The 17,022-nt window shown below is 32.0% G+C and overlaps 2 protein-coding genes across 2 annotated transcripts; one reads left to right on the top strand and one right to left on the bottom strand.

Annotated features, from left to right (window-relative positions):
- Positions 1-2,653: 2,653 nt before the first annotated feature.
- LOC131153971 (uncharacterized) lies at positions 2,654-13,229 on the bottom strand. Its single transcript, XM_058106415.1, has 3 exons — positions 13,221-13,229; positions 11,772-12,071; positions 2,654-3,063 (listed from the first exon to the last, which is right to left on the bottom strand). Exons 1-3 carry the CDS (start codon positions 13,227-13,229, stop codon positions 2,989-2,991), a joined length of 384 nt encoding a protein of 127 aa, XP_057962398.1. The 3' UTR covers positions 2,654-2,988.
- A 1,511-nt stretch (positions 13,230-14,740) lies between these two features.
- On the top strand, positions 14,741-16,219 carry LOC131153969 (xyloglucan endotransglucosylase/hydrolase protein 2-like). The gene is made up of 4 exons (XM_058106414.1): positions 14,741-14,903; positions 15,316-15,416; positions 15,485-15,675; positions 15,838-16,219. The coding sequence occupies exons 1-4, from the start codon at positions 14,741-14,743 to the stop codon at positions 16,217-16,219; spliced, it is 837 nt and encodes a 278-aa protein (XP_057962397.1).
- Positions 16,220-17,022: the final 803 nt, after the last annotated feature.

Here is a 17,022-nt window from a genome sequence, read left to right as displayed (position 1 = left end):
ATAATCATATAACAGATGATATATCATGCTTTAATTTGTAGTGACCGATACAAAATCTGTCACTACTATTATGCATATTAATGGCGAAAATTAAAGTTGTCACTACTATTATGTATTAGTGACGAATCAAAATTGGTTACTAATACATTTGTCACCAGAAGGACCTTCCTGAGCTAATTTTAGCGAAAAATATTAGTGACTCCTTAGCTAATATTGTCTATTATTAGTTTTTTTTTTGTGGCAAATAATACTCTTTTTTTAGTACTAAACCTTTTAGTGAGTTCTAGAACTAGCACTACTAATCTTGATTTAAATTTAAATAAAATAAAAAAGAGAAAATAGTAGGGACAGTTCAAGAATAATTACTATCAACCTTTTTAATGATGAATATTAAATGAATTTTGACCTTTTAGTGATGATTTTTAACCTCTATTTTCTACTATGACATATTCCAATGTTTGATTAAGTTCGTGGTGATGGAAAATAATTGGTCACCATTAGGCTTTTTAGTGACCAATATTTCATGGGTCATTACTAAAACCTTTTGTGACTGTTTGAAAGTCGTCACTACTATTTTCATTTTTGTTTTTGACTATATTATGATATATATGACAGTCTAGTATTAGTCACTCTAAATACGCTAGACCTCCCATAATCCTAATCATACTATTAATTATTAAATTATTAATTAACTAATTGAATTTCTCAAATCTCAATTTATTTTCATTTAATAGTTTCCTTATTCGACTTGCAATTTTCAAAGATAAAAAAAAAAACTAGTTTGCTTAAAAAAAATTCTAATGATGTATTCATTTCAGCCATATCTTTTACGAAAGGAAATTAATTTGTCATAATTGTACTTTTAGATATATAATTAATAATACTATCACTACAAGAAATAAGGGTAATAGTGACGGTTTTAAACCGTCACTAATACTCAAAAAATCGTCACTAATACTATTAGGAACGATTCTATTAGTATTAGTGACGGTTTTAGCTTTGTCACCGTATCCGCGGATACTAATACTTATTACTTATTAGTGACGAAATATTCAAACCGTCACTAATAGTGGAGTATTAGTGACCGAAAAGAACAGTCACTAATAGCCTACGACCGTCACTATAAAATTGCACATATGGTCGGGTCAACTTCGTCACTAAAGCGTATGTATTAGGGACTAATTTAATAATCGTCACTAATATGGCTATAGTAGTGACGGTCAAGAAACCGTCACTAATAGTACATTTTTTAGTGATGATTATTAAAACTGTTATTAATAATTGACTATTAGTAACTATTATAGAACTATCACTAATATTTGGCCCCCATAAGGTTGATTCTATAGTGATAGTTTTGGTCATTTAGTGGCGGTTTCTAAACCGTCACTAATACTTCATCTTCCCATTATTGATAACGGTTTTACAAACCATCACTAATGCTTTGAAAAAATTATTTTTTTTAAATTCCTGTAAAAACCTTTAATTACATTTTAAAATACATAAAATTGAATCATAATTACTAAAACATCGATAAATTATTAAAATTTAAAATACAAATTGTTCAAAATTAAAATACATACAAGTACAAATTTAAATTAAAATATACAAATTAATTTTGTTCAGTTAACAAGAAATACAGGAAAAGTAAAAAGTTGCGTGCATTCAACCTGATTGAAGTGTCTAGCATCGTCATAGTGTTCTGAGAGCCGCAAACCCTACAAAATAATAATTTCACAAGAAATTAGTTAGCTAGTATACAATGTTTGAACATATATATATATATATATGTGTGTGTGTGTGTGTGTGTGTGTGTGTGTGTGTACATAGCATGATTTTGTAATTATAACCAAAGAACAATCCATATTTAATCACTTAATGTATGCACTTTATGACCATTTTATCATTAATTTTTTTTTCGAAAAAAATCAACTGAAATTTCGGCAGCATGTCATTTGTAAATAGAACATTTTTTCCATAACAAAACATACATACAAGCCTGAAGTAATTCAGTATACTCAATATTTCAGAAATAATCCATTCAACACAAGCAGTTCAGTATACTCAATATTTGACAATATTTCATTCAACACAAGTCGTTCAACATGATCAGTCCAAACATTTCATACAAACAATCAAGTTAAATAGGTCCTTGTAAGCATTAGTTAAGCATAATTGTTTTTCATTACAAAGTTAAAATAAATAAAAAGTACAAGATGATTTGCATCTATACACCAAAATAGATGCAAATAGTCAGTAACATCCTTAAGAGAAGCAATGAAAAAACTTTCTTGACTTTCAAAAACATCATCAGTTCAAGCACAAAAAACGAACACCATCCTCATTACCATCCATTTCTCTCCCTTTTCCATTATCAAAAATAGGGGGTTGTCACTGCTGATGATCTAAAGAATGGTACTCAGCTCCTCTATATATGTTCTTATGCATACATTTTCAATTTAGGATGAAGATCAATCTTCATTTAGCAATCACTCATCCTTTCAATAACAATTTAAGCATGCATCATATTATAAACATTTAGCACCTAATTTTTGGGCTTTGATTATTTTGGAAAAAAATTTAATAAAATTTCGACAGCATGCTGTCTGTAAATAGAACATTTCCCAAATATGTAAATCAAAAAGAGTATATTAGATAGCCTAACAGTTTTCTATAGCATACAAAACATAAATCACTGCATCAGCCATGCAGGTAGCATTCCAGATAAGCCATGCAATCCAGTAGCTCAAATAATAGGTCATACAAAATATAAATCATCCATCGAAGAAATGTAATCATTCACTCAGTTTGCAAAAAAGAGACCCAAATTTTCACCTGCTTATTTGAGTGGCCATCCAAGAACGCGTTTGAACTCTACAAGCACTTATGGGGCATATGTGTGCAGGATTTTTCTCTCTTCCGATGCAAGCCTCTTGTGCAGTTGCTTCTAATGATCTACAAACTCCACAAATAAATCCTTTAACTCCTTAGCTATTTGTATTCTGCAGTTCCTGAGTGGCAGAGCTTTAATTCTTTGCCAATTATAGCATTGGTGTTCTGTAATTCCTACTACAATATGAGAATCATAAAATCAATTATGCAATTCGACAATAGAGCTCCAACAGAAGCACAAAATCTCACTTTTATAGTTGATGATATTTCCTAAAAAAATAATATAAAAAAATGAAAGAACTTGTAAGGGACTTCAATTTCAACTTCCCAATTAATGGTTTAAACCATCCATGCCTTAGTATCTTTTCAGTTATCACTCACGGCCTGCAGAAAATGAACAAAACAATGAAAGCTAACTGACAAGGGAAATATGAGTTCTAATGAAAGCAATTACTCCAAATCCAATATAATTAGATATAGAAATAGAGAAAAAAGTGAGCATTGTACAATCAACAATAATAATGCATTTAGTTGATACCTTCCTGTTGAAGATGTTATAATGTGATTTGGATTATCTAAAAATTCCCATAATTTCTCCAGGTTCTCTTTAGAATCCAACACAATGATTCCCCTCATGTATATCTCTAAAACAAGCTTGGGAAAATGCAGACTTGTGTTGATATGGTAGTCTACTTCTGTATGAATTCAACAACTATTCTTGGGGACAAGTCTTTCTCCAAATTATCAATTAATACGAAATGGTTATAGCCAGTGATTCTATTCATAAGTGAAGTTTCCCCTCCCTTATCTAAATCTTGCTCTATAGATTGAGACAAAATTGACTTGTTCTTGATATTTGAACTATAAATATCCTCATGGTAGGAACCACTTCCAACACTAGAATCACTGCCTTCTTTTGAATCTGAACCAGACGCTAGTAGGGCGGTAGGCCAATTCTCCATTGTTAAATTGTGTCTAAGAAAAATATGCCCAACTCTGAACAAAGTAAAGTACATTAGTTCAAAAATCGAAAAAAGAAGTCAACCTCCTACCATACAGAACAATAAGGAGTTAATTTGTAGTTTCATTTTGACCAGTAAACCCCCTTTACAAGATTATACAAAAAAGAATATCCATTATTTTCTAACACAAGATGTGCTGAAAGGATAAAAACATTCACAAAAGCAATTAATCAAAGTACATGTTTTGGGCACCTTGAACATCCTCCCTCCTTTCATTGCCTGCACGCATGGGTAGGTTGCTCGTGAAGAGGATTACATTTTAGTACAGTCATTATAAGACTATCTTCGTAGAAGTGGACAGATGAAAACAATTTCTGATATTATCCAAGAAGCGAAACCGAACATATATCAGGTGATATATTAGCTATCCTCGCCAATGTGGTTGACACCACATATGAGAATTTGAACGAGTTGACGATAAAATAGAAAATGAGTCATATAATTAACTTAACTAGTAGTTGTACATCTTAATTACCTTTCCTAGTAATATTTTATGACCCTGCTCTTGAGGTGCTTTTATTAATCCTTTTCATATTCACATATTCTTAATTTGATGTTTTGTCTAATAAGGTGTTCTAAAAGACGCCTCATTTATTTGGAACTCAAATTATCCTTATATGGCCGAGATGTCCATACTGCAAACCCAATGTGGGACCCTTACACAAAGGCCCTATATATAAAAAAAACTCTTATAGGTTTTTGGCCTAACATGGCTTACTAATCTTATTTTGATGATAACAAATCAAATGTCATTTAACATGTTTTAGTGAAAGTGATGATATTTCAGGAATCAGGTTTTTAAACTCAAACCCAAGTAATCATGAAGCTCATTGCAAGACTACATGAAAAGGAAATGAAAGCTTAAAGGACATGAAAACATGAATTCCAATGATGATTTGATGAAAGCTTAGAGAATTAAAGCTTAAAGGCAAGATGGACTCAGAAAATGACAAGCATAAAGACTGTAAGCTTATAATATGTTTAAATCTTAAGAGAGCCTCTATATAAGTACTTAATTCAAATGATGATATGGTTGGATTTGAAGCTTATTAGGAAAATCATTGACTTAGAGACCATATTTTAAAAAACTCTGGAAAATATTTTTCAAAAGTCTTAAATTACTTTGGGGAATATAAAAGAGCAAAAAGATTTTGGAAAAAAAAACAAAGAAAAAACAGCAATTCTGTCTATCCAGGCACCTGACTGTGATGGCCCAGGCGATTGACATGCAGACAAAATGAATTTCGGAAAACCCGAGAAGACCTAGTCGACTGACTCTTGACAGCTCAGTCAACTGACACCTTATTGCCTTTGAATTTTTTGTGTGTTAAAATATCCAGGCGACTGACCCTTCGTAACCCAATCGTCCGACTCTTCGAAAATTCAAATTTTAAAGTTAACGGGAAGTTTCCAAGATTGAGTTTTTAAAAAGTATTTGTTATGAAAACTTGGGAAACACTCCAAGTCACTTGGGGAGCACAAAATTAACCTTTTTACTTCATATTAATTGTTAGATAATATAAATAAGGTGGTTGATAATAATTATATCAATATCAAGTTAAATTGAATTGTGAGATTAACTTAAAATTTGAAAAATGTTATACTTAACCAAAAGTTTACAAAAAAATTTTAATCCCATTTCACCCCCCCTTTTGGGAGTACACCTTACTTTTCAATTAGTATTGGAGTGAGGTTGTAGTAAATTTTAATCTAGAAGCTAGATAAAGATTTAAATGACACACCTAGGTGTATCTCCTTTTGCTGAAGGTCAATTCTCATATAGACCACCTCTTTTCTGCAGTCTAAACTACACCTTTCGGAAACAAAGAATGAGAATATATTTACAAATTATGGATTGGAAAGCTTGGAAAGTTGTCACACATGATGACCTTATCCCAACAAAAATTGCAGACGGTAAAGAAATACCTAGAGAAGACAAAAAGATGACCGACAATGATCTTAAAATGTTACAAGTAAATTCAAGTGCAATGAATGCACTATATTGTGCTCTTGATGTAAATAAATTCAATAGGGTCATGACATGTAAATCAGTTAAAGAAATCTGATAAACTTGAAGTAACCTATGATGGAATAGTTTATGTTAGAGATAGTAGAATCAACATGCTCACAAGCGAGTATGAAGCTTTTAGGATGAACCCAGATGAAACCATCACTAGTATGTACACTAGGTTCACCCACATAATAAACTCCCTCAACACCTTAGGGAAAAGTTACTCAACTTATGAAATGATCCGAAAAATTCTTAGAGGACTTCCACCAATTTGGGAACCTAAGGGCACTGCAATAACTGAAGGAAGAAATTTGAAAAACACCTCCCTAGATGAATTAATAGGTTCTCTCCTCACATATGAGATAACAATAAACGAAAGAACTAAAGGAAAATCTAAAAACAAGGAATCCATTGCTTTCAAAACCTCAAGTGAAATCTCTAGTGATGAAGATGAAGAAGTGATGGATGTAAATGATATAGCTTTCATAACCAAGAAACTTGCAAAAATACTTAGAAGGAAGAATAAATTTACTAGAAAAATCCGGAACTCAAAATCATATGAAGATGAAGATGAAGAAATCAGTAAGAAGAAAACAAAGGTTGAACTTCCAACGTGTTATAATTGTAAGAAAGTTGGGCACATAAAATCGAATTATCCACAACTTAAGAAGGATTCCAAGAAGAAAAAGAAAAAGGCACTGAAGGCCACTACAATGGACAATATAAGTACAAGTAGTTCAAATAGTGAATCAAGTGATCAAGAGGTTGCTAATACTTGTTTTATGGCATGGGACAATGATGAAGAACAAAGCTCCTGATCCAAATCATTGAATTATTCTTATGATGATTTGTATGATGAATCCAATGATGAGAGTATGTCATCTTATGAAGAACTACAAAGTGAACTATTCAAAGTTCATAAGATTTTAGTTAATATGACTAAACGATACACTTCGTTGAAAAATAAGAATGCAGTTGTAATGAAAGAATTAGAATCTAAAAATATTGCTGAAAGAGAAAATGATCTAAAAATCAAGAGATTAGAAAGCAAGAATGAAAAGATGATGAAAGAACTAAAAGATTTAAGATCCCAAGCTTCGATTGAAAAAGAAAAGGACCTAGTCATTGATGATCTTGAAAGAAAAATATATGAGATGACTAAAGAACTAGTAAGGTTGCAAGCTAACTGCAAGGGAATTAAAGATTCAGAAATACTTTGCCTTGAAAGTAAAATTGAGGATAAAAATAAAGTAATTTACAATTTTACTAGAGAAAATGTGAACTTTGATAAAATGATTGGATCACAAAGAATGTCTTTGGATAAAGAAGGCATAAGATTCAATGGAGTTGAGAACACAAGGAAAAAGAACCTCTATATGGGATATTTTGCAAAAGCCTCCAAAGACTATGCTAGCATCTCCCCAAATGCTTACACTCGCACTACATGCTTCCTATGTAAGAAGAAAGGACACATAAAGTTTGAATGTCCATTAAAGAGAAAGGGTGTGAAAGTTAAACAAGTTTGAAAAGTAAAAGAAAACTCTCCATCAAGACCCAAGAAAGTATGGGTACCAAGATGAAAGCATAGTTCACAAACTAAGGACTCCATAGGTCTTAGGAATAGTCACTCCCTTTTTAGGAATTAAGAAACCAAAATTTGTACTAAAATAAAAAGGGATGGGAATGCCTTCATAGCCTACAGGGTTTAAAGTAGCCAATCTTAAGAGATTTAGCAAATAACTATAAATATGCTCTGATAGTAGATAAATGCTTTGAATGTAAGTTACTAATAAAAATATCTACTATAATAGAGAACCTGAGAAGCTGAGAAAATCTAAAAAAGGGAGAGATTGTTACCCTAACATGACGTGTTAATTTTATTTTAATGATAACAAACCAAAGGTAATTTAACATTTTTTTGGTGAAAGTGATGATATTTCAGGAATCAGGTTTTTAAACTCAAGTTCAAGTAATCATGAAGCTTATTGCAAGACTACATGAAAAGGAAATGAAAGCTTAAAGGACATGAAAGCATGAATTTTAAAGATGACTTGATGAAAGCTTAGAGAATTGAAGCTTAAAGGCAAGATAGACTCAGCAAATGACAAGCATGAAGACTCCAAACTTAGAATATGTTTAAGTCTTAAGAGAGTCTCTATGTAAGTACTTCATTCAAATGATGATATGGTTGGATTTGAAGCTTATTATGAAAATCATTGACTTAGAGACCATATTTTAAAAAACCCTGGAAAATATTTTTCAAAAGTCTTAAATTACTTTGGGGAATATAAAAGAGCAAAAATATTTTGAAAAAAAAAATGAAAAAACAACAATTTTGTCTATCCAGGCGCCTAACTGTGATGGCCCAAGTGACTGACATGTAGACAGAATGAATTTGGGAAAACCTGAGAAGACCCAAGCGACTGACTCTTGACAGCTCAGTCGACTAACACCTTACTGCCTTTGAATTTTCTGTGTGTTAAACTATCCAGGCGACTGACCCATCGTAACCTAGTCGACTGACTCTTCAAAAATTCAAATTTTAAAGTTAATGGGAAATTTCCCAGATCAAAATTTTAAAATGTATTCATTATGAAAACTTAGGAAATACTCCAAGTCACTTGGGGAACACGAAATTAACCTTTTTATATCATATTAATTGTTGGGTAATATTAATAAGGTGGTTGATAATAATTATATCAATATCAAGTAAAATTGAATTGTAAGATTAACTTAAAATTCAAAAAGGGTTATACTTAACCAAAAGTTTACAAAAAAAAAAAATTTTAATCTCAGTTCACCCCCCTCTTGGAAGTACACCTTACTTTTCAAGGTTCATGTAATAAATTTATGATGCTAAATTGTTAAATGAATTCCATGAAAACTATCCACATTAGATAATCCAGGACCTGATTGAAATACAAACATCACTTTCAAGAATATTTTATTTTAGCATGCAGTATAGCATACTCATTTTAGTGCATGGTTTATGGACTTTTGATTATTTTGGGAAAATTCTAACAAAATTTCGGCAGCATGTCGTCCGTAAATAGAACATTTCCTATAAAGACATGCTTCGAAAACCTGGTTGTTTACAGCAAGTAATTCAGATTAAGCATGCGAGAACCTAAAAATATCTACCAGCATGCAATACACAAGTCACTGCATCATCCATGCAGGTGGCATTCAGTTCAATTAGCATACACTCCTATTACTTGAACTATCAGCATGCAATGCACAAGTCACTGCATCAGCCATGCTGTTGGCGTTCCAGACAAATATGCAATCTAGGATATTTAAGTGATTCAGTATAGTCCAATATAGTTCATCTCAAAATATAAACTATCCATCAAAGAGATATAATTATTTAATAAAATATGGATCGTAGGTTATCGTGCTGATCTCATAAGGCATATAGGAAAAGATGGAATTGGGATGCCTTTGGTGATGTGTACATTTGAAAGTCTAATACTCTAAGAGAGAGTTGAGGATATTGATCATGCAAAAGACTTGGGGTAAATATCTCAAAGGGTTTAGTTAGTAGGGGATTTTCTTTTAAGAATGATTTTGAGGCTTTGATAATAAAGGAGGAGATAAGTTGGAAATAAACAGTAAGGGTTTAAATGGGCCAAATTCAATATATGTGATATTGGATTGGGGAACCAACGAGAACAAAGCAATATAGAGAAACTTTAAAAACATATTACCAGGATAAAAGTTAAAACACAATTCAATTAACCTTGAACCTAACTTTGCGCACATACGTGGGACCCTGTTTTGTACTTCATTTCCCCACCTCATCAACAAAGTCATATCCTCTTTCAAGTACAAAACCCTAACCTCTAATTCCACAAACCGCTTCTTCCAAGACTTAACCTCAGCCTTGGCTCTCACCTTCGCGCACTCTAAATCCTTCATCTTATTCCTCAGGCGAGCAACAACCTCCTTCTCACCTTCACGAGAACTCCTCGAAGGCCCCTAATAACCTCCCGCATCCCTCCTTCCTCCTCTTTCCCTATCGCTTGTTACTTTGTTATCCTATCGCGAATGAATGATCGTCTCTTTAGTGTCTCTGCACTTTTTCTTCAAGTATCCCAATTGATCTTCAAATAAGCATTTACTGAACGCCAGCACTTGATCAATGTTCCTATATAAGTGCAATCTCCACTAGAAGATCACTCACGAATGGAGAGTAGTTAGTTATTTAAGAAATGAGTTTCTATGTAAAGTGCTGGTCCCTAGGATCATTCTATGGTCATTTTGAGCCTACATTCATATCATGCATGCCATGCAATTACAGACCAAATTAAAACAAAATGCAATACAATTGAAAGTAGATGTCTTCTTCTTCTTCTGTCTTGCTCTTCAAGCCTTATGGAATACACCAAGATGTATGATTTTGAGGTCCTTCTAGCTTCCATTTTCCTTTACCTCATGTGCATGTTAAAATATAGACTTGTTTACACACTAAATGTACACATGAGATACAGACGCTTTGTCAGCATCAAAACAGGGATTAGATTCAAAAAGTCAACAGAGCGGCTTACCTATCTTCTCCTAAAGTAGAGTTTTCACTTCCAAAAATAAGCCCAACAACCCTTTGCACAATAATTAGTAACTTGATCACATATTAATGCAACATATAAAGCATAAAGTCATAAAAGACAACTTAATTTGACTCTGTTTTCATGTTTAAAGAGCTGAAACAAAGAAGAAAACAAGAGTCAAGGGTTTGTTTTCATCAATTTTAACTACTTCGCTTTAAGTCATAAATTGAATTTATAGAATGAACACTTAAAATTCCAAGTAAAGAATTTGAGTATGAAGCTTAATTACTATTTTATATTGCATGACATTCTAAAATAGAAACCCAAATGAAGAACTATCTAATACAATATACACCTTTTTTTTTTTTTTTTGTTTGCTAGGCTAATTGCATAGTAAAAGAGAAATGAAAATGAACACATCATATAATATAAGATAAACACCAATAAGACCGCAGGTCATTTTCATGCAAGCAATGCCACCATTGCAAGTTCATCTAGGTGCACCAACACCAAAAGCACTTTCATTCAAACATAATGGAAACCTAAGCTTCATTGAGTTTAGGCTTGGACACCACATCCTAGATAAGGAAACCTTGCCCCAAGCCTTCTAACTTTATAACCATATATGTTTTATATGTAGAGCTACATAAGCAGCAAGAACATTATGGATTTTATTTATTTTTTGGTCATTTTTCAGTGTGAACCAATCCCAGCATCATTGTCCAAATGGAATTGCAGTTCCGAAACACACAAAACCAGAGATTCAACATGGCTCAGTATACCAAACCAGTACAAACAAGCACTCCCACCATAGTAAAGTGATATAAGCCTTATCAGTCATCATATGAGAAATATGTTTTACCTTACCATTCATGCCTTCAACCATTCACATCACAAGGAGCCAAGCATTCCACATATGATGCTTCAATGCAACTAATATAATTTTGAGTTCTAAGTACAAAACTATTAATAAGCACCTTACACAAAATAATCAAAGCATGCACACAAGCACACAAAAGCAGATAAAACAATCCATACCCACTTTGAGGTTAATAACCTTAAATGCAGTATCTAGTTGCAGAGAAAATTTGGAAAAACACAAAAATAAAAATTTTGAATTTCAACACACTATTATCTCAAAAGAACTATTTAGATTAGTTGGGGTAATTTTTTTCCTATTTCAAAAAACCCAAAAAGTGTAAAATGCTCATTGAGAATCTTTTTTTTTTTTTTTTTTTGTGCTTCTCGAGCCTATGGAGCATAGAAGAAAAGAGAGGAATGAGGCAGAAGAGGAATACAAACCTTGTGGGAATCATTGGGCATTGAAATCGATGGCGAGAGGCTACGATAGCGACGGCAACGGCGATGGGCAAGGGGCTTTGCGAACGGCAATGGGCGAGGGGCTGCGATGGTCTGCAAATGGCGATGGGCGAGGGGCTGCGATGAACAGAAATGGCGAGGGGCTGGGGCTACGATGGAGAGAGGAGGATCGGGAGGAGAGGAGGGAAACAGATCAGGGAAAGAAGGAGGATCAAGAGGGGAGGAGGGAAACAAATAGGGAAAGGAGGAAAATGAGGGAATTTGGCCAAGTAACGCGAGTAACTATATTTATGTGTATTAGTAATGAATTTAAACCATCACTAATACCTCATAAACCATCACTAATATATTTAATTAAATTATTTTTATATTTTTTAAATAAAGAGCCTATTAGTGACGAATCTAAACGATCACTAATACCATCTTATTAGTGATGAATCTTCCCGAACCGTCATTAATATTATAAACTAAATTATTTTAAAATTTTTTAAATAAAAAAGACTATTAGTGACAAATCTAAATCGTCACTAATAAAATGTTATTAGTGACGAATTTTCCCAAACCGTCACTACTATTGTTTACAAAATTATTTTAAAATTTTTTATATAAAAAGACTATGAGTGACAACTCTAAACCGTCACTAATACATGTTATTAGTGATGGTTTTGAAAATTCATTACTAATAGTGTTAACTATATTATTTTTATATATTAATACAACAATAGTAGTGACGGCTACCTAATCGTCACTAATAACGACTTTTAGTAACAGATTTCATTCGTTACTAATACCCATAGAATCGTTGTTAAAATTTTTTCGGGATAATTTCTGCGCGAAAAATGGTTTTCCGCGATAATTTGAGCGGAAAAATCAGTTTGTAGTGATGAAATTATTAGTGAGGGTTTTAAAACTGTTTACTGACGGTTTTAAAATCCTCACTAATGCTTACACTATTAGTGAAGAAATTGAATCCGTCACAAATAAATTTGTTACTAAAAAACAATTTTTTTGTTCTGTCTAAAAATAAATAATTATATATATATATAAATATATATCATGTTGATACCACCGGTTGGACTATTAGGTTGACCCATCAGTTAAATCAGTCCGACCAATATAATGACTTTATTGGGTTGGTCGTGGATTCGATTTTTAAAAGTATGTATGAGAGTGCATTTTATTGGTTATCAAATAATAATATCTCCATACAAAGGAGTCTTGTTTTATTTCCATTATATATATTCTCCAAAGTAGAAATTCACTACCTTCGACGACTTGCCAAACAAAGAAAGATAAGCTCTCTAATGAATTCTTGTTGTTTCCAACACCTTGACAGCTCTTTGGATATTGACATTTAAAACTGTGCAATGCCCATTCAATTAAAGCAAAGCAATACATAGTCTAAAGTTACCAAATTATTCAAGTTATTACCATTCCCATATTTATACATGCTCTATTTTTTACTTAATAGCATTTATGAATGTGTAATTAGCACATAAAAACTTTAATTCTTGAATAAAAAAGTTCGATGTTACCGACAATAAAGTGCTTTCACAAAAAAAGAAAAAAAAAACGACTTTGCCAATAATATATTCAATGTATATTCCCTACTACCTCTCGTAAAAATATAGCTTATCCTAAAAATTAAATATAAATAATTTCAATTAAATTCGCTGATTCAATAAAAACAACATCTTTCAATTAAAGGATTATAAATTTCTAGTAATAAAAGGCTTTTGCTTAAGGATAATACTATGAGTATCAAATAAATTGATTTAGAAAAATCTATTTTTCTTATTAAAAGAAACAGCTTTTAAATACTTAGTTTCAACAAGTCAAACTCAAAGATGGCCCTATCCATCCAATTTTAGTTTGGAGCTTTATAAATAGATTAAATTTATAGATGCCAAGTCCAACTTTAACTTTACTCGTACACAACATCCCAAGCAACTTCAAAGGAAAAAAAAATGGTTGGGCATGCTTAATATGATTATCAATTATTACTATTCACTTTTAATTAATAAATTATTTCAAAAGATTTTTTCTCCCTCAATTTCCTTTTTTATTATTTAACCCTATATCTGGAAACGTCTTGAATTTGGATAAAATATAATATAATTTTATTAAAATTTGTCCATATTCACCCAAATTTAAATCTAAAATATAAAATTCATACTTTCAAAAGTAAGAATATTTTAAAAGGATCAAAATAAAATCTATTAGTATTGGTCATGCAAATAATTAGTATGTGAATAGTATTAATTAGAGAATTTATTTTTATTTTAAAATTATCAATCTGTCAAACATTAGCAATGATTTTGAATTATGCGTGTGAAAATTTAATTGCTTATTCTTTTTAAAAAAAAAATCTTCTTATGATTCACATCTTTTATTTTAAAAATCTAAGGATATGATATACTTGACAAGATAAAATTGAACTTCTTCTCTCTCTTCCTTGTATTTTTCGATCATACGTCTATGCTTGGCTATAGAAAATTGTTATCACATTTTGTGATTTCTTAGGCATACTCAATTTTCATTGGTTTCTTATTAGCTTAGACAATCAAAGATACAATAATTGCTATATAAAACTTTCTTATGATCAATACACATGAAGCACATATCTTTCCTAAAATCAAAGTGGACTTTTATAATTCGCAGGTTATATCTTTATCTTATCCATTTAATTATTTATTGAAATATGTTGTTCTTTATTGAAATATTTTTTTAGGACTCATATTGAGCTTAGTTTTCCAAAACTAAGACTACACAACATTTAAAAAACTTTTGTTTATATACAATGCAGATTAAGAGCAATACAGTTGTATGCACACATAAATGCATACATACATGTGGATAGACACACACGTGTGTGTGTGTGTGTGTGTAACTTCTCTAGCCAATATATATATATATAATCATTTAACTTCTTCATTTTAATGGGTTCTTCTATGGTTGGTCTTATTGCATTTCTCCTTGTTGCTACATGTCGTGCCAGTAATGCCAATATCGTTAGCTTTGATCAAAATTATGAAATCATATATGGGAATGATCATATCGCATTCCTTAACAATCAAAGAACAGAAATTCAACTCTCATTTGATCAATCTTCAGGTTTATACTCTCTCTCTCTCTCTCTCTAACATCTAGTTTAAATTTTCATCTTTAGAATTGAAATTCACGTGGTGCCTAATTTGTTGAACTTTGACCTCATGCATGCAATACCTCTATATGATCAAACTCAAAATATTAGCAATTTAAGAAAGATTATCAGCTATTAATCTGACAGTCGAAGCCTTTTTCTAATAATGCTAGATATATTTATGAACCCACAAGAAAGGCTAATATGACTAAACAAAAATTCCTAGATGTCAACTAATTAAGCATCACCTTGTGTGGTCTGACTTGTCGTATATGCTTAGATATTTTGTTTTGTGCTAATATGGACACAAGGATAGATGTTCAACAGCACATATTGAGTGTAAACTATGATATCTGAAATTCTTATTTATGTGTGATATCCAAGGTTCGGGATTTGGGTCTAAGGAGAGTTATGGCTCTGGATTCTTTCGCATGAGGATGCAGATTCCTGATAAAGATAGTTCTGCAATTGTTACAACTTTCTATGTAAGGAACCATTTCAACCTCTTGTCTGTATAAAAAAAATAAAAAAGCTAAAATATGATTCATGGCAGGTGACTTCCCACACAAGCAACCACGACGAGCTTGACTTTGAGTTTTTGGGTAACTCGACAAGACCTTATACTCTACAAACCAATATATATTCCAACGGTATAGGAGAAAAAGAGCAAAGAGTTTTACTTTGGTTCGATCCTACAACGGATTTTCATACTTATGAAATTCTTTGGAACGAAAAACAAGTAGTGTAAGTACTAAAATATTTCTTTTTGGTACTTTTTTGTTCTTTCTAGACAAAGAAATATATGCACACACATGGACGCGCCGATTCTATCCTCTTTTTTCTAACCTATTTCGAGCAATTAGAGCAACTAATATACTTTTCCATAAATTTTGAATTTTATTTTAGATTTTTTGTGGACGGTATTCCAATTAGAGTGTTTAAGAACAACGCTGAGATTGGAGTGAGTTATCCATCACAGCCAATGCAGACAGTGGGAACTATATGGATGGCAGAATGGGCTTCTAATGGGAAGCCACCAAATTGGGCCGATGCACCTTTCAAGGCCCAATATCAAGGATTCAACATTGACGGTTGTCAGGCCCCAGGCCCAACTGTCCAGCCTTGTTCTTCTTCCAACTATTGGTGGAATGGGGAGAAGTATTGGAAACTAGACTCCAATCAGCAAACAGCATATGAAGCTGTGAGAAGGAACAATTTGATCTATGACTATTGCTCTGATCACAAACGATACCCTCAAAGCCCTGCAGAGTGCCAAAGCAACCAATAATACATATAAGGCTCAGTGAGATTGGCTCAAGTGATAATGACAACTTGTAACTTTAGTAATCCTAAGGTCATGTGTCGATTTCCCCTAAAGAATTATCTCGGTGAATTATTAGGAGTGCGTCAATGAGCGAATGACTTTCATCCCCCCGAGTTTGGTGCTGTATTATAGTGTTCAAAGTGGCGTAATGGTGACCAAAATCTCCAGATTATCCAAAAAAAAAAATACATATAAGCATGTGAAAAAAAAATAAAATTTTTGGGAGTTGTACTTTGAAGGTGTCATGGACCCTAGATAATATTATATGATTTTTTTTTTTTGGGTTGGCATTGTACCTTCTTGTTTATCATTGAATCTTAGTATTTGATAATTGATTGTGTTTGAGATTGATCACTCTTATATTCCATGAATTCTCTCTCTCTCTCTCTCTCTCTCTCTCTCTCTCTCTCTCTCTCTCTCTCTCTCTCTCTATTTTTTTTTTTTTTTTTTAATTCTTAGGTAACTTTTTGTTAGATCTTGTTTCTTATCAGCAAACTGTGTTGAGTTGTCATGTTATCTTAGTATATACTGAATAAGTTTGTCAAAAATATCGTATAAACAATTGATAGAATTTAGAATACTCGTTTTTTAAAAAATGGTTCAAGCTAAGTTTACATTTACTTCTAAAACTTGTAGTAAAAATGAGCATAAACTAAGACTTCCTTGATCTTCATTAAATTTATGCTTGATATATGGAATACATATTCTCAAGAATATATTAGTTTTAGTTAGTTATAGTTATATAAGAAATTGTAATGTTACTATGA

This window comes from Malania oleifera, chromosome 4, assembly GCF_029873635.1.
Source record: "Malania oleifera isolate guangnan ecotype guangnan chromosome 4, ASM2987363v1, whole genome shotgun sequence".
Classification (NCBI taxonomy): Eukaryota; Viridiplantae; Streptophyta; class Magnoliopsida; order Santalales; family Ximeniaceae; genus Malania; species Malania oleifera.
Note: the sequence above shows the minus strand (reverse complement) of the source record. Positions and strands in the feature narration are given on the sequence as shown.

Coding starts and splice junctions, on each gene's coding strand:
- LOC131153971 (XM_058106415.1), bottom strand. Junction 3,064..11,771: donor TGCCCAATGATTCCCACAAG/GTTTGTATTCCT, acceptor ATATTGTAGTAG/GAATTACAGAACACCAATGC.
- LOC131153969 (XM_058106414.1), top strand. CDS start 14,741: ATGGTTGGTCTTATTGCATTTCTCCTTGTTGCTACATGTCGTGCCAGT. Junction 14,904..15,315: donor CTCATTTGATCAATCTTCAG/GTTTATACTCTC, acceptor GTGATATCCAAG/GTTCGGGATTTGGGTCTAAG. Junction 15,417..15,484: donor CAATTGTTACAACTTTCTAT/GTAAGGAACCAT, acceptor GATTCATGGCAG/GTGACTTCCCACACAAGCAA.